This window comes from Cetorhinus maximus, chromosome 1 (assembly GCF_964194155.1).
Source record: "Cetorhinus maximus chromosome 1, sCetMax3.hap1.1, whole genome shotgun sequence".
NCBI classification, from domain to species: Eukaryota; Metazoa; Chordata; class Chondrichthyes; order Lamniformes; family Cetorhinidae; genus Cetorhinus; species Cetorhinus maximus.
The window spans coordinates 57,035,359-57,056,661 of NC_135879.1; the positions used below are offsets into that span (position 1 = coordinate 57,035,359).

The 21,303-nt window shown below is 42.1% G+C and overlaps 1 protein-coding gene across 3 annotated transcripts; it reads left to right on the forward strand.

The window, feature by feature from the left end:
• Nucleotides 1-221: 221 nt before the first annotated feature.
• lsm6 (LSM6 homolog, U6 small nuclear RNA and mRNA degradation associated) lies at nucleotides 222-6,619 on the forward strand. Of its 3 annotated transcripts, XM_078541074.1 has the most exons (5): nucleotides 229-371; nucleotides 3,600-3,665; nucleotides 3,995-4,113; nucleotides 4,852-4,965; nucleotides 6,245-6,619. In XM_078541074.1, the coding sequence occupies exons 3-5, from the start codon at nucleotides 4,020-4,022 to the stop codon at nucleotides 6,277-6,279; spliced, it is 243 nt and encodes an 80-aa protein (XP_078397200.1). In that variant the 5' UTR covers nucleotides 229-371; nucleotides 3,600-3,665; nucleotides 3,995-4,019; the 3' UTR covers nucleotides 6,280-6,619. The 3 variants fall into 3 exon arrangements, with proteins under 3 accessions (XP_078397190.1, XP_078397200.1, XP_078397209.1); XM_078541064.1 differs by lacking the exon at nucleotides 3,600-3,665 and having other exon boundaries at nucleotides 222-371; nucleotides 3,997-4,113; XM_078541083.1 differs by lacking the exon at nucleotides 3,600-3,665 and having other exon boundaries at nucleotides 240-574; nucleotides 3,997-4,113.
• Nucleotides 6,620-21,303: the final 14,684 nt, after the last annotated feature.

Below are 21,303 nucleotides of genomic sequence, written 5' to 3' on the forward strand. Positions count from 1 at the left end.
ACAACAGTACAATTCGTGTCGAAACATTCTCAGCAAAAAGTTATTAATACCAACTTTAAGTTATTAAGTTACTAATACCAAGTTTTCCTAAGTTGCATTTGTTGTCACAATGTGGCACCATCGCAAGAAACAATTCCGGTATCTTGGCATCACATCAAAACTTGAGACATTTGAATCGACTTCCCCTCCCCGCCCCGCCTCGCCTTTTTTGGCGCAGCGAAGCCGCCGTAGCGATGCCAGGCGGGTGTCTCGGTATGGGATTGGTTGATTGTGTGGAGCTGGCAGGGAGAGAGATCTTTTGGAAGCGGCCGGGCTGTTTTCGGATTGTGTGAAGGAGTTTGGAATCGCCCGGGCCACGTTCGAATCGAGCAGTAAGTGTGGTTGGAAATACCAAGCGGGCAGTGTGCGGCGCGAGCTCCGCTTCAGTCGCTCGGGGTTGCGGCCAGTGCCTGAGGCCTGCTGAGAGAAGCTCTGATGTTTCTGTAGTGCCTGTATAAAGTTTGTATCTGATCTGTTATTGGGGCCTGGTGAACCCAATCGTCTTCCTTTTTCTGCATACATCTTTTCTATAAAGGTATTAAAAGACATATCTTAATATATTAATCATTTGTACAAGGATCCTATGTATATTTTGCCTAAAATTACATTGCACAGAAACGAGGCCATTCAGTCCCGCTGATCTCTGTGGGTGTTAATTCTCCACATGAGCCTCCTTCCAACCCCCTTCATTTCTCCTGATTTATCCCCTTCTATTCCTTTCTCCCTGTGTTTATCTAGCTGCCCTTAATTGTATTTGTTATTCACCTCAACTATCTGCTGTGGTAGTGATGTTCCATATTCTAACCACTCTTTAAATAAAGAGGTTTTTTCCCCTGAAATCCTTATTAGAGTTATAAGTGAGTGTCTTCTTTTTATGGCCCCTAGTTTTGGTCTTCAACTACAGTGGAAATATTTTTTCTAAATCCCTTTCATAATTTTAAAGACCTCTATTAGGTTACCCCACAGCCTTCCTTTTTCTAGAGAAGCCAATTCAGCCAATCCTAATAGGCATATCTTCTCAGTTCTGGTGACCTCCTTGTGAATCATTTTTGCACCTTCACCAGTGTATCTATAAACCGGTTATAATATCGAGACCAGAGCTCCACTGCAGGAGTACTGTATGTTGGAGTAGTCTTGTCTTGTCCTGGGGAATGAGCTTTACAATTTGATCTTTTTTCTCTTGGATTAAAGAACATAGGAAATAGGAGCAGGAGTAGACCATAACCCCTTACACCTGCTCAATAATAAGATCTTTGACCTCAACTCCACTTTCCTGCCTGATCCCCTTGATTCCCCTAGAGTTCAAAAATCTATCCTCGACTACAGTATACTCAACGACTGAGCATCCAGCCTTCTGGAGTAGAGAATTCCAACGATTCACGAGTGGAAAAATTCTTCTTCAACTCAGTCTTAAATAATCACCCCCATACCCTGAGACCACGCCCTTTAGTTCAAAACTCTAGGTGAGGAAAACAATCTGTGTCTACCCTATCAAGGCCCCACAGAATATCCTATGCTTCAAGGAGATCACCTTTCATTCTTCTAAACTCCAGAGTATAGGCCCATTCTACTCGATCTCTCATCATACAACAGCCCTCTCATCCCATGGATCAATCTAGTGAATCTTTGCTGCACTGCCTCCTTGGCAAGTATATCCATCCTTAAATGAGGAGACTTAAACTGTGCACAGTATACCTGGTGAGGTCTCACCAAAGCTCTGTATGATTGATTGTACCTCCTTGCAATAAAGGCCAACATGCCATTTGCCTTCCTAATTGCTTGCTGTACCTGGATGCTCCTTGTATGAGCACACCAAGTCTCTCTGAACGTCAACATTTAAGAGTTTCTCATCATTTAAAAAAAAAACTGATTTTCTATTCTTCCTGTCAAATAATTTCCCATTTCCCCACATTATATTCCTTATTGCCCAATTAATTAACCTGGCCATATCTCTGCGTCCTCTCTTGCATCCTCCTCACAGCGTACTGTCCCACTCAGTTTTGTGTCATCAGCACAGTTGGATACATTACTTTCTGCTTCTTCATCACTAAGTCATTAATATAAATTGTAAATAGCTGAGGCCCAGCATTTGATTCTTGGGGCACTCCACTACTGACAGACTGCAAATTTGAAAATTCCCATTTATTCCCTAGTCTGCTTCTGTCAGTTAACTAATCATCCATCCATGCTAACGTATTATCCCTAACTCCATGAGCCCTTATCTTGTATAATAACCTTTTATGTGGCACCTTGTTGAGTGCCTTTTGGAAATCCATATATCCCAATCAGCCTTAGCCAACTCATCCTCAACAACGTAATTGGCTTTATTTAAGTTTAAGACTTTTGTTTTGATCTTAAATATGTTACTATCAAACTTAGAATTTCACACTATTATATTATGATTACTGTGCCCCATATGATCCTTTACTATGAGATTACTAATTCACCCTGTCTCATTACACATCACCAGATTTAAAATAGCCTTATTCCTTGTTGATTTTGCAATGTATTATTCCAGGAAACTCTCTTGACTGGATTCCATGAGCTCATCCTCTGGACTGCCTTTGTTAATTTGATTTGCCCAGTCTATATGAAGTTTGAAGTCCCACTTCGTTATTGTATTACCTTTGTTACAAGCTCTGATTATTTCTTGATTAATTGTCTATCCAGGGGACCTGCAAACTACTCTCACTAGTATTTTCTGCTCTTGTTATTCCTGGTCTCCACCCAACACTGAAGTAAGGATATTACTTCCTGATCTCCTGAGCCAAGATCCTTCATCACTCAAACTAAAGACTTGCTATAGACATTACTGCAGGTTGATGATGATAGAGAAAGTGAGATATGGTTGTGATGGCTGCATTATTGAAAAATAAGTTGTCATCACAATAGCAACATAAAGATTGCTTGTTGTTAAATAGAATTCTTTGTTTATGGTAGAAAGACAGAGATTAATGAAGCTTCACTACACTATTTTGTAGCAGTGCCTGGATTAAGGCATGGGACTATGATAAAACTTGCCATAATTACTTTGAAGCAGTGTTATTGCCTGGAAATCTGCCCATTGTGCAAGGAAGTTCAAATTCAGAACTAATATTCACTTGCTCAACCAGTACTTGGATTGGGTTATGGAGAGCCTCTTACTTGAGTTCTTGTGCATTGCAGTACAATTTCTACAGGTTTTTTGTGTAATCAAACTTACTTTTAATTAAAAAAAATCAAAAACAAATCCGCACATTTCACATCCTCAGGATGTCCCCAAAGTATTTCAGGACCAGGTAAGTATTTTTGAACTTTACGCACTGTTGTAATGTAGGTAAACCTGGCATCAATTGGTGCACAACAAGGTTCCATAAGCATCTATGAAATGAATAAACTGATAATCTATTTTTGTAGTGACTGAGGAATAAATGTTGGTCAGGATATCAGGAGAATTTCCCTATTCTTCAAGTAGTACCAGTAGATGTTTTACATCTGTCTGATAGGATAGGTGGGGCCATGTTTGCACCTTCCCTAAACAATGACATCTCTGACAGTGCCGCATTCCTTGAATACTGCAGTAACGTGTTGGCCTAGTTAATGTGCTCAGGATTCTGGTGGGGGCTCGATCCATTACTTGCTGACTGAGTGCTATCACTGAGCTTAAGCTTGGCACTTAAAGTAACAAATTAAATTGAATTTAATTCTTTCATAAAAGTACTCAAAAGTTTTTGCATTATACTAAACTATTGAACTCAAGTTGAACTTTTTGAAAAAAAAGAGTTCTCTGCCCATACCTGACACCATGTTTGTGTGCCACTGTCTTTCTGCTTGACTTCCATGCATTCTGCCTGCCTCTTCTCCATGCATGGCCACAATTTGCAAATGTGCAGAAACCTTCATCAGTTCTTTGAAAAGTCTGATTTGAATTATTTATGCTTGTTATGTTATTGAGGAAATGTTTCTTTACTTGTACAGGTGCTTAGGCTGAAGGGTACAAGATGAGCCTACGAAAGCAAACGCCCAGCGATTTTCTGAAACAGATCATAGGGAGACCAGTGGTGGTCAAACTGAACTCGGGTGTGGATTACCGAGGTAATATACATTGGCCTACTTAGATACTTATGTGCTGGAGTAAAAAGACCAGTTGAGAGAAGAAATAAGCTTAATCTAATTACCTTGCTAAATCCTGCTGCTCAGAATATTTACACTATGTTTGTACAGCTTTTTTTTCTTGTTGCATATTGGATGTGGAAACTGAAGTTGAAATCTTCAGTGGTTTGTTACCATATTTTCTTGCTGTAAATAGCTTCCTTTGCCTACAATGGTAAAACATTTTCACATCTGCTACTGATGCTGTTCTATTATCAACCCACTGGAGGCTTGTCAAACTGATGGATACAAGATGGATGTTGCTGCTTTGTGTTGTTTTTCCCCTTTCCCTCCTCACCTTCCTCAATGAAGATAAGGATGTTGCCACTTAGGTAGGATGTTAACCAATGAAGGGATGCATTGCCACTCTGCCCAAGTGTCAATGAAACTAGTAATCTTCCATTTTAAAGTGGGGATTAGTTCAATTATAACCTTTTAATTTTAGGGAGTAAGGACAGTTAACTGTTTTTTCTAGTGTAATAAAAGGGATGTATTCTTATGTTGTCACTCAATGAGGTATATAGATTGTGGCAAAAAGTTATTGTACCATCAAATACACATTTAGTTCTAATCTATGATAACTGTTATCATGTTGTATAACTCAGTATTGTAACCAATCATATTGAGCATCCTACTACTGGGTTTTAATAAATTCTAATTGCAATTGTCTCATTTTACCAGGTGTTTTGGCTTGTCTGGATGGGTATATGAATATAGCATTGGAACAAACAGAAGAATACGTAAATGGTCAACTTAAGAACAAGTACGGAGATGCATTTATTCGAGGCAACAATGGTAAATTAACTTTTTTTCCTAATAAAACCTGACAATTCTCTCCACTTTATATTGGACTATAAAACTACTATGGTATTAATTCTGGACAAAGGCTTTTGAAAAAAAAATCTATTCCTGTGACTGTCTTCCAGTCTCTCTCTCATGAATGTTGGGCTACATGCATGTCTCTCTTGTGATCTCTCTCTCTCTCTCTGACTCTCAATTTTTCTTAACTATTTTGTTTCTCTATCACTCTCCTTTCTGGAAGAAAAGTAAGATGCTTGCTTTTAAATATGATGCTGCTGTGATCTTGCTAAGAGTTGCCGTGGCAACGTTTTGTGAGCTTTGCTATGCATAGGCACACTCATCTACTCATGCTACTTTATCTGATCTCATTCCTGCATATTTTACCTGGTCACATTATGAAGTTTGCTATCAATTGAGTCATTTGGGGAGCTTTTATTTTTCTTTCCCTTTTTCTGTGAGGATGAAATTTTCGGAGACATGTCCTAACTGCTCTTGCCTGCTTGCATTACTGAGCCACATCTTCCCCTTCCTTCAGTATTTATTAATGCTGCTCTGCTTTTGTTTCAAAGTTTTCCCCCTAATTATGCTTTCCATTTACAATTTTTAATCAAAGTACTTAAGTATTCAAAATGTTCATAACCACTATTTAAATTTGCATCAGGTTTTTACGTTACATTAGGCAGGCAGTATGCTTGATAATGTGCTGATGATATCCTAAGAACCTTGGACCGTGTGAGAAGTAACTCTTAGCAAAATATCTAATAATACATATTTCATTTGTAAAATAAAAGATGGAAAACAGGGATCTTTCTAGACTGAGAGTCCGATAAATATAATACTGTTCTGGCAGTTTAACTAGCCTGTTTATCTCTTTCCAAAATAATATTTGTTTAAAAACCTCCCTCAGGAAAATGAGCAAAACTAGTCTTGAATCAGGTCATCTTCATTGTTCCTCCGCATCTCCGACATACCAATCAGCTTACTCAGCAACAAAGCTTTTAACTTTTAAGATAGTGTAATGAATGCAGTAGGCTTGTCACAGTATCGTCTTTTCATTGGAAAACTGCCATTGACAATTTAAAAGAAAGGCGTATGACTGTGTGACATGGCTGGAATATGAGGTTTGCTTCAGTTTAAGAAATTAGTTTGGTTCATCTGACCCTTGTGTTAACCACAGTACTGGCCCCTGTGTATTAATTAATTGACGTTAACTGGTATTTAGTCCATTTATCTTAAACTAGAGAATCTTTACAGTTTTTCTTTTTTCTTTCAGTGTTGTATATAAGCACACAGAAGAGAAGACTTTAGAGGATGTTTTGCACCGAGTTTTGTTTTTTATTTAAATAGACAAAAATTGGTTTTATTATTTTTTTTAAAGGAAAAGACATTCTAGTTTCATAGTTCTTTTCAATTTTTGGTTATCTGCGGTAGATGTTTTTCATGAACAAGAATTATTGATTTACATTTTCTGGAAGCTTTTGTCTTGGACTATTTCAGAAGTGGATAATGGCTGTGATGTATGTATGAAACATGAAGCTTCTTCAAAGCAAGCACTGGCCTGTTTTGAAATGCTTTGCACATTTAAAGCTAAATACCTGTTTAGGGAGAAGCTAAAAATGTTGCGAATAAAGGACTTGATATACATGTCTCACTTTGTTTGTTTAAGTTCAATATCACTACCGTAGCAATATATTACAAATAACTTTTTCACCAAAGGACGGGGTGTGTGGTGAAGACTTCTGTTTGCAATTTATAGTGATAGCGTAAATGCTGTATCTATTCATGACTTAAGATTTTACTTTAAATAGCAGCAATCTTCCCCCTTGGCCCTTTGTGTCAGTTAATAGTGGGGTAGAATTACACAGGATTTTGTATCAGGGTAGATAATCCACACTGCTGTAATGGCTGGCTTCTAATTCTTCCATAGAATCATACAGCACAGAAGGAGGCCATTTCACCCATCATGTGCTGACTCTTTGAAAGAGCTATCCAATTAGTCTCACTCCCCTGCTCTCTCCTCATAGACCTGCAATATTCTCCTTTTTCAAGTATATATACAATTCTCCTCTGGAAGATTTGTTTTTATTCTAGATTTGTCATGGATGATCAATTTTGAAATGGAACATCTCTTTCTCCTACATACCTTTGTGTTGGTATATAATCCTTTTATTCCAGGACTGATGCAATGCACTGGAGCAACATCTCTTCCACATAGTTGAAGCATGTGTTTCTTTTAACCACTCACTGTTCTCAATGTGGTGAGTCAGCAATTTGCCAGTAGGAGTAGTGAGTAGAGACCAGTTACTTCCCTCCATGGAGGGAACATCTGAGGTCCTTACTGTAGACCCTTCTTGCACACCACCTACTAATGGGATTTTCAAAGGCCTTAGAGTAAGATTCCATACCCACTCTTGGTTGCAGATAATATGTGCTGTGAGTAGACAGCTGAATGGGAAATGGAGAAAGTAATAGATGAATAACTAAAAGCAAGAGGGAGAACCAGGATTACAGAGTTATTAATCTGGAAGATTTAGAAGAAAGTAAAATTTAGTTTCTGTTGTTTCAGATGTATCTGATTCTTTTTTTTTGTTTTTTACTTTTCACCCAGCTTTTTTAAACTACTGGTCACATTTTGAGGTGATAAAGGTCATTGGGTTTTATGGATTCTGCTTTGAGTTTCAATATTTTTCAATTTTGTTGCAATGTATATGTTTAGAAAATTTCCTCTTGATTATTGCATATAATGCCAAAATAAATTGGCTTTAGTTTCCATGGATCCTGACCTTTGAGAAGTTATCTTCAAACCAACTATTTGTTAAAAAATGCTAACAGTTTCTACATTATTAGTTGTAATTTATTTCCATCTCTTCAAGTAAGTCAAGCTTGTGGGTGATGTGTATGTGATGCCACTAAAGTAGAGAAGAGTTGGTACACCTAGCCACAGATTATCAGGAGAAGGTATTGAGTCCCACTGAACTGATATATCCAGAGTACCAGCAGCTTTTGTACACTGTTGAGTCATATTTTGAACATCTAAGATCACTTCTAAAAATGTTGTCAATAAAGACTCAGGGATGCCGTGTTTGTAGGTTTTGGGCCTTACCCAAGGTCAATTTTTAAATTGAAACTTCGGCAGCAACTTCCTGATTTCTAGGGACACATGATCTCCAATTAGCTTTTTTTTTGTTCAGGTTCTCTAGAAGTGCTGGTAAAAGAGCTCCTATAAGTTAATGTGGCATTGAGGTCCCCATACTAGTAATATTTTCCTACTGCACTTGATCATGGATTTCTTTGTCATCAAGGTAGAGACAATCCATTCACGTTTCTTAGCTGCTTTTCCCTCTTCCCTTTTCTCATCAGTCCAAATCTTCCTCATCATAGTGCTGCCCAGCCCCCACCCCCATCAGTCTAGTATCTCAGGACCACTCCCCCATTTTTTTCTCAAATCTCCAAGCCCATCTCATTCATGGGACCTACCTGCTGCTAACTTTACCCCCATTCCCACTAATCACCCAGCTTCATTTCCTGCTTCCATGCTAACTAACATAAATAGTTCCATCTCCTCAGATATTGTCTCCCTCAGTTTCAAAACTGCTTTCATTATTCCTCTTCAAAACTCCTATCTTTGGTTTCTCTGTCTTTGCCAGCTGCTTCCTCTTTATCCAATTTCCCTGCCCTTTCTGAAGCTCTTGAAAGTATGGATTCCACCTAGACCCAATTCTCCCATCAATTCATGTTTGAATCCCACTATCAGATCTACAACTCAACCTAGAGCTCATAAATGGTCCCAATTAATGTCATGAATCAAAATCTCTGACTATCACCATGAGGTAATATCGTTTGTTGACTTATCTGCGACCAGTGACATGGTCAAACACATCATCTTCGTCCAAAACTTCTCTGCGCCCAGTTGGTGGGGCTACCCATATTTGGTCCCACTCTTACTTTCCAATGGTAACCAGAGTATCTATCTGTTGTTCCTCTTCACTTTTGCACTGACACTTCCAGAGTCTCCCAAGGCTCCATCCTTGGCCCTTCTCACTTGCACGTGCTGTCAATTGGCAATTTTGCCTGAAGCTTGGGGGTTCAGCTTCAATATGTACACCAATAACACCTAGCTCTGTCCTTCCACTACCTTTTTCAATCGCTCCATTGTTTCTATGCTATCAAGCTGTTTGGATTCAGTTGTGAATCTCTGCCAGCAAAAACTTGGGACAATATTCTGTAGCATCACTATCAACTCCATCCCACTGCCTGGCCACTGCTTCAGGCTAAACTGGAGTGTTCACAACCTCATTGTCCAGTCTGATCCTCAGCTAAGTTCCTACCCCATTTTCATTACAAAGGTTGCCTACTTCCACTCTAACCTTGTTTTCCACCATTCACACCTCAGCCCGCCTGCCACCTAAACCCATATGCTTTCTATCTCATTACTGTCTTCTTTTGTAGCTGTAAGCGGGGTGATAAGCGAGATGGAAATTGTAATAAAAAGTCCCAATGACTTACAACTGGAAGTCTGCTCTTTCTGATTGTTGATTTGATATGATCGGTGGTATCCTGCAGGAATTCCTACCAGAGCTTCAGCTATTCACTGGGCAGAATTTTACAACCCCGTTTCGGTGGGGACGGGGCCGTAAAATGCAGTGGGCCATTATAAATCCCATTGACAACAGCGGGAACGTAAAATCCCGCTGTCGTAAAATTCTGCCCACTATGCTTGTAAATAACTAGGTTGGAGGAATCAAGAACCATATATTTAGTTTACCGACACCGCTAGTTAGGTGACACAGTAAATAATGTCGGTGTGAGCAGAAAGTTGTAAACAGACATTGAGAAATTAAGTGAGTGGGCAAAACTGGTAAGATCGAGTTCACTTAGGATCTAAGAATGAGATAAAAGTATTTTCTAAATGCTTAGGAGCTGTGGATGAACAGGGATTTGGTGATCCAAGTATAGAAATCACTAAAAGCTATTGGTCAGGTAAAAAATAATTAATAAGGGTAATTGAATATTTGCCTTTATCCCAAGGGGGTTGGAACTTATGTTACAACTGTTCAGAGTGTTGGTTAGACCCAGTCTGGAATCCTGCATTCAGTTTTGGGCACCACACCTCAGGAAGGATATATTGGTCTTGGGGCAGGGATAAGATTGTAGTGCAGGTTCTCCAGAATGATAGCAGGGCTAAAGGATTAAATCATGAAGATAGGATACATGGACCAGAATATAGAAGATTAAGAGGTTATCTTTTTTGAGATGTTTCAGATGATTGAAGGAATGGATAGGAGAGGGAGAGAGAAACTATTCCTCTGGTGAGGGGAGTCCAAAACAAGGGGATCGAACCTTAAAATTAGAGCCAGGCTGCTCAGTGCTGATGTAAAGAAACTCCTCTACACATTCCAGAAGGCATTTGACAAAGTGCCACGTCAAAGGTTATTGCAGAAAATAAAAGCTCATGGTATAGGGGATCACATATTGGCATGGATAGAAGATTGGCTGGCTAACAGGAAGCAGACAGTAGGCATAAATGGGTCTTTTTCAGGTTGACAAGGTGTAATGAGTGTTATGCCATAGGAATCAGTGCTGGGACCCAACTGTTTACAATTTATATAAATGACTTGGATGACAGGATGGGTGGGATGCTTGCCATATTTGCTGATGACACAAAGATAGGTAGGAAAGTAAGTTGTGAAGAGGACATAAGGAGGTTACAAAAGGATATAGATAGGTTAAGCAAGTGGGCAAAGATCTGGCAAATGGAGTATAATGTGGGAAAATGTGAAATTGTCCATTTTGGCAGGAAGAATAAAAGAGAAGCATATTATTTAAATGGTGATAGATTGCAGAGCTTTGAGATGCAGAGGAATCTGGATGTCCTAGTGCATGAATCACAAAAGGCTAGTATGCAAGTACAGCAAGTAATTAGGAAAGCTAATAGAATGCTATCATTTATTGTGAGGGGAATTGAATGCAAAAGTAGGGAGGTTATGCTTCAGTTGCACAGGGTATTGGTGAGACCACATTTGGAGTACTGCGTACAGTATTGGTCACCTCATTTAAGGAAGGATGTAAATGCATTGGAAGCAGTTCAGAGAAGGTTTACCAGACCAATACCTGGAATGGGTGGGTTGCCTTATGCAGGAAGGTTGGACAGATTAGGCTTGTATCCGCTGGAGTTTAGAAGAGTAAGAGGCGACTTGATTGAAAGATATAAGATCCTGAGGGGTCTTGACAGGGTGGATGTGGAGAGGATGTTTCTCCTTGTGGGAGAATCTAGAACTAGGGGTCACTCTTTAAAAATAAGGGATCGCCCATTTAAAACAGAGATGAGGTGATTTTTTTTTAAGGGTCGTGAGTCTTTAGAACTCTCTTCCTGAAAAGGTGGTGGAAGCAGAGTCTTTGAATATTTTTAAGGCAGAGCTAGATAGATTCTTGATTAACAAGGGGGTGAAAGGTTATCGGGGGTAGGTAAGAATGTGGGTTGAGGTTACATTCAGATCAGCCATGATATTGAATGGCAGAGCAGGCACGAGTGGCCTACTCCTGCTCCTGATTCATACGATCGTATGTATGGGATAGTAAGGAGATCATATTGCCTAATCCTGGCCCCCAATCCCTCTATGTCTCCTGTAGTATGAACACTAGGGATATTGTGAAAGAGATCAAAGATAATGAAAAGGATCTAAATATAGAAGAAAATGGAATTGGAGAAAAGAGAATTGAAATTGATGGTCTGACCAGTCACTGCTTTAAATAATTGAGAATAATACTTTATTTTCACTATTAGTTCCAATTTGTTTCCATACTTTATTTTCTGAATATTAATGATAAATTAATTTCTTAACAAAATAAATCTGTTCAAGACACTTGGGAATGGCTCTTATAACACAGGGGCACCGTTAAAAGCTGAGGTAACAGTAATAAAATTGTTGTTTGGGAATTCCTCCCAATTTTACTCCCACACTAACTTTACTTATCTATCATCAAACCCGCTGACAAGGGTGGTGCTGTTGGTTGTCTGGCGCACTGACCTCTACCTCGCGGAGGCTGAGCGTCAACTCGCAGACACTTCCTCCTACCTCTCCCTGGACCATGACCCCACCACTGAACATCAAGCCATTGATTCCAGGGCTGTCACTGACCTCATCTCCTCTGGAGTTCTTCCTCCCACAGCTTCCAACCTGATAGTCGCCCAACCTCGGATGGCCTGCTTCTACCTCCTACCCAAAATCCACAAACAGAACTGTCCCGGCAGACCGATCGTGTCAGCCTGTTCCTGCCCCACGGAACTCATTTCTCGTAATCTTGACTCCCTTCTCTCTCCCCTTGTCCAGTCCCTTCCCACCTACATCTGTGATTCCTCTGACACCTTACGTCACATCAACAATTTCCAGTTCCCTGGCCCCAACCGCTTCCTCTTCACCATGGACGTCCAATCCCTCTACACCTCCGTCCCCCACCAGGATGGTCTGAGGGCCCTTAGCTTCTTCCTTGAACAGAGGCCCGAACAATCCCCATCCACCACTACTCTCCTCCGACTGGCTGAACTTGTTCTCACACTGAACAATTTCTCCTTTAACTCCTCACACTTCCTCCAAATAAAAGGTGTGGCTCTGGGTACCCACATGGGCCCCAGCTATGCCTGTCTCTTTATGGGGTATGTGGAACATTCCTTGTTCCAGTCCTACTCCGGCCCCCTCCCACAACTCTTTCTCCGGTACATCGATGATTACTTCGGTGCTGCTTCATGCTCTCATCGGGACCTGGAAAAATTTATTAATTTTGCTTCCAATCTCCATCCCTCCATCATTTTTACATGGTCTATCTCTGACACTTCCCTTCCCTTCCTTAACCTCTCTGTCTCAATTTCTGGTGATAGACTGTCCACCAATATCCATTACAAGCCTACCGACTCCCACAGCTACATCGACTACAGCTTCTCACACCCCGCTTCCTGTAAGGACTCCATCCCATTCTCTCAGTTCCTTCGCCTCCGTCGCATCTGTTCTGATGATGCTACCTTCAAAAACAGTTCCTCTGACATGTCCTCCTTCTTCCTTAACCGAGGTTTTCCACCCATGGTCGTTGACAGGGTCCTCAACCGTGTCCGGCCCATCTCCCGCGCATCCGCCCTCACGCCTTCTCCTCCCTCCCAGAAACATGATAGGGTCCCCCTTGTCCTCACTTATCACCCCACCAGCCTCTGCATTCAAAGGATCATCCTCCACCATTTCCGCCTACGCTAGCATGATGCCACCACCAAACACATCTTCTCTTCACCCCCCTGGCGGAATTCCGTAGGGATCGTTCCCTCCGGGGCACCCTGGTCCACTTCTCCATCACCCCCTACTCCTCAACCCCCACCTATGGCACCTCCCCATGCCCACGCAGAAGATGCAACACCTGCCCCTTCACTTCCTCTCTCCTCACCGTCCAAGGGCCCAAACACTCCTTTCAAGTGAAGCAGCATTTCACTTGCATTTCCCCTAACTTAGTCTACTGCATTCGTTGCTCCCAATGCGGTCTCCTCTACATTGGAGAGACTGAACGTAAACTGGGCGACCGCTTTGCAGAACACCTGTGGTCTGTCCGCAAGAAAGACCCAAACCTCCCTGTCGCTTGCCATTTTAACACTCCACCCTGCTCTCTTGCCCACATGTCTGTCCTTGGCTTGCTGCATTGTTCCAGTGAAGCCCAACGCAAACTGGAGGAACAGCACCTCATCTTCCGACTAGGCACTTTACAGCCTTCTGGCTGAATATTGAATTCAACAACTTAAGATCTAGAACTCCCTCCCCCATCCCCACCCCCTTTCCGTTTCTTCCCCCTCCCTTTTGTTTTTTCCAATAATTTATATAGATTTTTCTTTTCCCACCTATTTCCATTATTTTTAAATCTGTAACTGTAACACCCTGTCAGTCTTTCCACCCCACCCCCACTAGAGCTGTACCTTGAGTGTCCTGCCATCCATTCTTAATTAGCACATTTTCTTAGATAATATCACCACCTTTTACACGTCTTTGTTCCTTTGTCTGTGACATCTTTTGATTATCTGCTCCTATCACTGCTTGCTTGTCCCTACTACCACCACCCCCCCATCCCCCACCTTAAACCAGCTTATATTTCACCCCCCTCCTAACTTTACTCAGTTCTGCTGAAGGATCATGAGGACTTGAAACGTCAACTCTTTTCTTCTCCGCCGATGCTGCCAGACCTGCTGAGTTTTTCCAGGTAATTCTGTTTTTGTTTTGTTTACTTATCTATTGCCTCTTAAATAACACCACAGCGCCACCTCCAGTCTAAGATGGCTATATTCAGCTGGGTGTTCAGTTTGATAATATCCTACCTCATCAATTTTGCTGCAAACAAATATTAAGGGCGGTATTATAAAATCAATCTCCATTCTCCACTCCATTATCAGTGCTAAGATCTTAAGTTGTATCATTCTTACTCTCTAGAGCTCTTTTCCTAAAACCTTCATCTGTGTACCTTTCTCCCTGCCTTCAAAAGCTTTCTCACAACAATTTGCATTTATATAGCACCTTTAACATTGTAAAACAGTCCAAGACGCCTTACAGAAGTGTTATCAATCATCAAGCCACAAGGGAGATATTTGAACATGTGACCAAAAGCTTGGTCACAAAGGTAGGTTTAAAGGAGCATCTAAGGGAAGAGCGAGAGACAGGATTAGGAAGAGAATGTCAGAGCTCAGATCCCAGACAGCTGAGGACACCACTGCCAATGATGACGTATGCACAAAAAACTCGAATTAGAGAAGTTCAGAGATCTCGGGGAGTTTTTGAGCTAGAGGAAGTTATGAGGATGATAGCATAGCAGTAATGTTACAGGACTAGTAATCTAGAGGCCTGGACTTACAGTCTGGAACATAAATTCAAATCCCAGCATGGCAACTATGGAAATTTAAATTAAATTAATAAACAAATGACTGAAGAGCTAGTAATAGTAACCAGATTGTCAAAAAAATGCCCTCCAGAGGAGCAAATCTGTAATCCTTACCTGGTCTGGTCTACATATGACTTCTGATCCACAGCTATGTGATTGAATCTTAACAGCTTCTGAAATAGCCTAGTAAATCACACCATTCAAGGGCATTTGGGGATAGGCAATAAAAGCTAGTCTCTCCAGCAATGTTTCCATCTCAAGAATGAATTTTAAAAAAAGATACACAGAGGGGCAAGACCATAGAGTGATTTGAAACAATGGTAAGAATTTTAATATAGAGACATTGCCAAACTGGGAGCCAATGTTGGTTAACAAGCACAGAGGTGACAGGTGAATAGGACTTGGGTGTGAGCTGGGATATGGACAGCAGAGTTTTGGATGACTTCAGGTTTATATAGGATGGAATATAGGAGACCAGCCAGCAGAGCATTGGAATAGTCGGGTCGACAAGTTACAAAGGTATGGATCAGGGTTTCAGTCGCAGATGGGGTAATTCTAAAAGGAACAAAGATCTGGGGGTATATGAAGATGGTAAGGCAGGTTGAAAAAGTGGTTAAAAAGGTATATGGGATCCTGGACTTCATGAATAGAGGCATAAAATACAACAGCAAGGAAGTTATAATGAACCTTTATGGAATACTGGATCAGCCTTAACTGGAGTATAATGTCCAATACTGAGCACCACACTTTAGGAAGGATAGTAAGCTTTAGAGAGCATGTAGAAAAGATTTGAGAATGGTTCCAGAAATGAGAAACTTCCGTTATGTAGATAGATGGGAGAAACTGGAATTGTAGTCCTTAGAGAGAAGATTGAGAGCAGAAGTGTTCAAAATCATGAAAGAGACAGAGTAGTTAGAGAGAAACTCCCCAAAGGCAGAAGGGTCGAGAACCAGAAGGCACCAATTTAAGGTGATTGGCAAAAGAGCCAAAGGCAACATGAGGAAAAACTTCTTTATGCAGCAAATGTTTACGACCTGGAATGCACTTCCTGAAGGGGTGGCTAAGGCATGTTCATCATGGCTTCCAAAAATGGAACTGCATAAGCACCTGAAAGAAAAATATTTGTAGGGCTACAGGGAATGGACAAGGGAGGTGGCAATGTTACAAAGGTGGAAGTCCAAAGTCTAGACGGTTAGAAATTTGAAACTAACACTAAATGACTAGAGGGAAAGATTTTTTTTGAGGCGGGTGATGCTGGGTGGTGCACAGAAGAAAGTGTCATTGGAAGGGGAAGGGGGAAGGGGGATGCCGGTATAGAGCGATACAAGGAAGTGATCAGAGGTGTTCTTATCTGTGATTGATGCAATGGAGTAGTAATACCATGGGGGAGGTGATGGCGTAGTGGTATTGTAATCTAGAGCAATATTCTGGGAATTTGGGTTCGAACCCTGCTACGACAGATGGTGGAATTTGAATTCAATAACAATCTGGAATTAAAAGTCTAATGATGACTCTGAAACCATTGTCGATTGTTGTAAAAACCCATCTGGTTCACTTAAGGGAAGGAAATCTGCTGTCTTTATGAACAAATAAAAATAACCATGTGAGATGGTGAGGTTGAAGGGGTGATCATGAATATGGTAGGTAAGTTTATATTATGGAAAGATAGAAGAGCAGTGGACTCAAAGGAGAGAGATCATGATGAATTGAGATGGAGGTTGAAATCACCGAGGATAAGAAGTCTCTTGGTGCAGAAGCTGAGGGTGGGGAAAGCATTGAAGTTATCCCATTGAGAAGCTTTTTAAAAAATTCATCCATGGGATGTGGGCATCGCTGGCTAGGCCAGAATTTATTGCCCATCCCTAATTGCCCTTCAGAGGGCATTTAAGAGTCAACCACACTGTTGTGGGCCTGGAGTCACATGTAGGCCTGACCAGGAAAGGACGACTGATTTCCTTCCCTAAAGTTGACAAGGCACTTGTGTGGGTGGTAGAGAACAAGAATTTTAAAAGCATGTAAGGGTGGGACAAGACAAGACTTTCAACTGAGGACAAAGTGCCACAGGAGTAGAGACCAGAGGAGTAACAGACCAATCTGAGTAGAACTTCTAAATTGGAAGAATTCTAACTTCAATGGGATAAGAGGGGATCTAGCCAGGGTAAAATGGAACCAAAGACTGACAGGAAAAATTGTAATGGAACTATCTTTAAGGAGGAGATGCTTCAGGTATGGGCTAGGTATATTCCAACAACAGGGGAACCAAATCCAAGGAGGCTTGGATGATGAGGGAGATAGAGAATATGATGACACCAGAAAAGAGGGTGTATGACGCGTGTCAGATGAACTCTTCAAGTGAGAACCAAATCAAATACAATGACCCATAACTTCCAAGATCCCCAGCATCGAATTTTGGGATACTCCAAAGGTGCGCAGGGGAATCCTCCTGGGAAGTTCCCAGGCAAGGGTTTGCGTGGCAATTGCCCAGAAGTGCTAACTTCCTCTGGACAATTGCGCTGCACTGGGAACCATCCGAAAATGCCATTTAAATCGCAAACTTCGGATGGTTCCACCGGGGTTATACCAAAAGTTACTCAGAAAAAATTAAAAGAATTAAAACCTCTTCTAACTCCTGAGTAACTATTGTAAAGGCCCAGACTGACCCCATGGGACTCCCACACACCCACGATCCCCACCCCGTCCTGACACTCCCGGAACTGCAAACCCCTGGACCTCTGACTCCCACCCACCCCCCTAGACCTTGGATGTCCCCACCCCTCTGACCTCTGACACCTCACAAGCCCCCCCCCCAACCTCTGACACCCCCACCTACCCGAACTGCTGACACCACCTGAACCCTGACTCGCACCCACCTTCTCCGGACCTTGGAACCCCCTTCCCTAAGAAACCCCCTGGACCTCGGAACAGCCCCCCCAATGACTCCACAACCCTCCAAACCCCCCCCCCCCCCGATCTCGGGCCCCCAACCTCAGACCCCCCCCAGCCCACGGCCCTCAGCCTCCCTGGACCTCAGACCCCCTCAGAACCCCCAAACACCACCGACATTCGACCCCCAACAACCCCCCCCCGAACTCAGACCTCCTAACCACCCCCCGACTCCCAACACCCTCCAACTCCCAGACCCCAACACTCCCCCACCCACCCAACCCCTGACACACCCCACCTGCCCCTGACACCCGACACTGCCCCCAGACCTTCGATTGAACCTCTCACCCCTCGGGCCTCCGACTGAACCACCTCCCAATCCCTCCAACCTGCCCTTGGATACCCCCAACCCCCAAATCCTACCCACTTATGGCAGACACTGGCCTGTCAATTTTCCTGGCCCTTTAAACTTACCTGCTTTAAGGCAGCAATTGCTGTAAAAAAGTGGGCATGGCCTCCTTGACTACTCTGGTTCAAGACTTCGCTGGGGCCTGTGAGGAATCTTTTGATGCAGGCCCCAAGCAGCTCCTGCGAACGGAAGTGTCAACACAATTTTCAAGACCAGTTAAGTAGGTAATTCTTCTCATTTCTGCAGGCCAGCACTTTCCGACGCTAGTTGGAAGTTATGGCCCAATGTGTTGTTAGGGGAAGTGAAGAAGAAAACAAACCTGGCAAAGAGTGCATTTGAGAATAGGCTAGGTTAACATTAAAGCAAAACTCTTCTACTGGCATGTAAATAGTAAGCGGGTAGCAAATGTTGAGATGGGTTCTATTAGGCAGCAATATGCCATCTCAGCCTTCAGCTGACTGAGGAAAAGAGTATTTGAGGATCAGGATCTCAATCTTGAGACTAAGGCCATGGTTTACTGGGCTGCAGTGATCACTGAACTCCTATATGCTTCAGAGATTTGGACAACCTATAACAGGCACCCTAAATCACTGGAGAAGTATCACCAGCGGTGCCTCCACAAGATCCTCCAAATCAGTGGCAAGAAAGGTGGTCCAATAGCAGCTCTCCTCAGCCAACGTGCCCAGCATTGAGTGCTAATCACTTAAAACTAGCTCTGCTGGGGGGGGACGGGGGACATACTGTTTGTTAGACTCCGGAAACAACTGCTCTACGCGGAACTCGGCCATGCAGGAGGCTCCCAGGGGGATAGTAGAATCACTTTAGAGATTACCTCAAAGCATCCCTGAAGTGGTCAAAAATCCCAGCTGACTCATGGGAGCTCCTGGCCTGTGACTGACCAAAATGGAGCAAGTTCTTTTGGGAAGGCACCGAACACATTGAGAGACGTTGGGAACATGCAGAGACAAAGTCAAGGTATCGGAGAGAGCGTAAAAACCTCTAAACAACCCATCTATCCAACCCTTCAAAGCACCACATGCCCTGCATGAGGCAGAGTCTACAGGTCGAGCACAACTTATCAACCATCGCAGAACCTATCGAACGGGAGTGGAAGCAAGTCACCCTTGATACCGAGGGACTGCTTAAAACAGGAAGAAAGTAGGGTCCTATTAAGGACCAAAGGGAATGATATATGCTTGGAGGCAAAGGGGAAGTCTAGAATACTTAATGAGTACTTTGTATTGGTGTTTACTATGGAAGAGAGGATGCTGACAAAATATTGGTAGAAATGGAGATGGTAGAGGTAATGGATGGGTTGAAAAGTGATAGGAATAATGTACTGGAAAGGCTGGCTATACTTGGGGTGGATAAGACACTTGGTCTGGATTGCATCCAGGTTGCTAAAGGAAGCAGGAGTAGAGATAACAGAAGACTTCTATAATCTTCCAATCATCCCTAGGTATGGAGGAGGTACCAGAGGATTGGAGAGTTGCAAAATGTAACACCATTATTCAAGAAAGGACCTTCTTAGTAATCACAGGCCAGTCATTTTAATATCAACGATGAGTAAGGTTTCAGAAGCAACAATCAGGAAAAAATTCAATGGGCACTTAGAGGTTTGAGTTAATTAAGGAGAGTCAGCACGGATTTGTAAAAGGCACATCATGCTTGACTAATTGAATTTTTTGATGAAGTAACAGAGAAGCTTGGCAAAGTGAATGCAATGGATATTGTCTATATGGATTTTACGAAAGCATTTGATACTGTACTAAGTAAAAGGCTGGTTAACAAAATTGAGGGTCATGGAACTGGAGGGCTAGTGAGTGGCAGCTGGGATTTAAAAAATGACAAAAAAATCAGTGAGTTATGGGAAATTCAAATTGGAGGATGGCAGACAATGGTGTTCCCCAAGGGTCAGTGCTTGGATCACTTTTTTTGATATATAAATGACTTGAATATTGGAATACAGAGTAAAATTTCAAAATTAGCCAATGATGCCACACTTAGAGGTGTGGCAAACAATGAGGATTTTACCAATTGACTCAACAAGACATAGATAGGCTAGCAGAATGGACAACAAGTGACAGATGGAATTTAATGGTAAAGAACTATGAAGTGATGTATTTTGACAGAAGGGATAGGGAGAGACAATATAGATTTAATGGCCCTGTTCTAAAGAGTGTGCAGGGACAGACGGACGTAGGGTTCCTGTCCATAGATCTTTGAAGGTAGCAGGACCTATTAAGAGAGTAATTAACAAAGCATAAGGGATCTTGACTTCATAAATAGGTGTATTAAGTACAAAAGTAAGGAAATTATACTGAACCTTTGTAAAGTTCTTGTTGGGTCCCAGCTGGAGAATTGCACCTTGATCTGGTCACCACACTTTAGGAAGGATGTGAGGGCCCTTAAGAGGGTGCAATAGAGGTTTACCAGAATGGTTTCAGGGATGAGGGATTTTAGCTACAAGAATAGGTTGGAAAAATTGGGGTTGTTCTCCTTGGAGCAAAGGAGATTGAGGTGATGTTGATAGCGGTGTACAAGTTTGTGACAGGTTTAAATCAGGTAGACAAAAAAAAACTGTTCCCATTAATAGATGGTACAAGGACTAAGTGGAAAAAATTAATGTTTTGGGCAAGCGATACAGGAAGAACTTGAGAAAAAACTTTTCACATAGCGAGTGGTAATGACCTGAAACTTGCTGCCTACAAGGGTGGTCGAAGTGGAGACAATTAATGATTTCGAAAGGAAATTAGATGGAGAGCCAGCATGGACTTGATGGGCCAAATGGTTGCTTTCTGTGCTGTAATAACTCTATGACCAATGTATGATTTGGTAATAAGCACCACACCACCATAATGATGGTCTGGGCAGGGCAAGTGGTGGAAGTTACAGCCAGGTAGGGAGGCATTATGGGGAAGGTATCGTCACCCATCAGGCAGGTTTCTGCCAAGGTCATGATGTTGATGCAATCATCCATAATAAGCTTGTGGATGGCAGGAACCATGTTCACGAGTGAACGGACATTCTGGAGGAAATTGTGAAGAGGAGGGTGAGATCTGCTCCACTGACAGAGTTCACAATGTCAGTGTTGGAAGGGTTTAGTAGGATGGAAAGATGATTGGCAAGAATAGTACGCA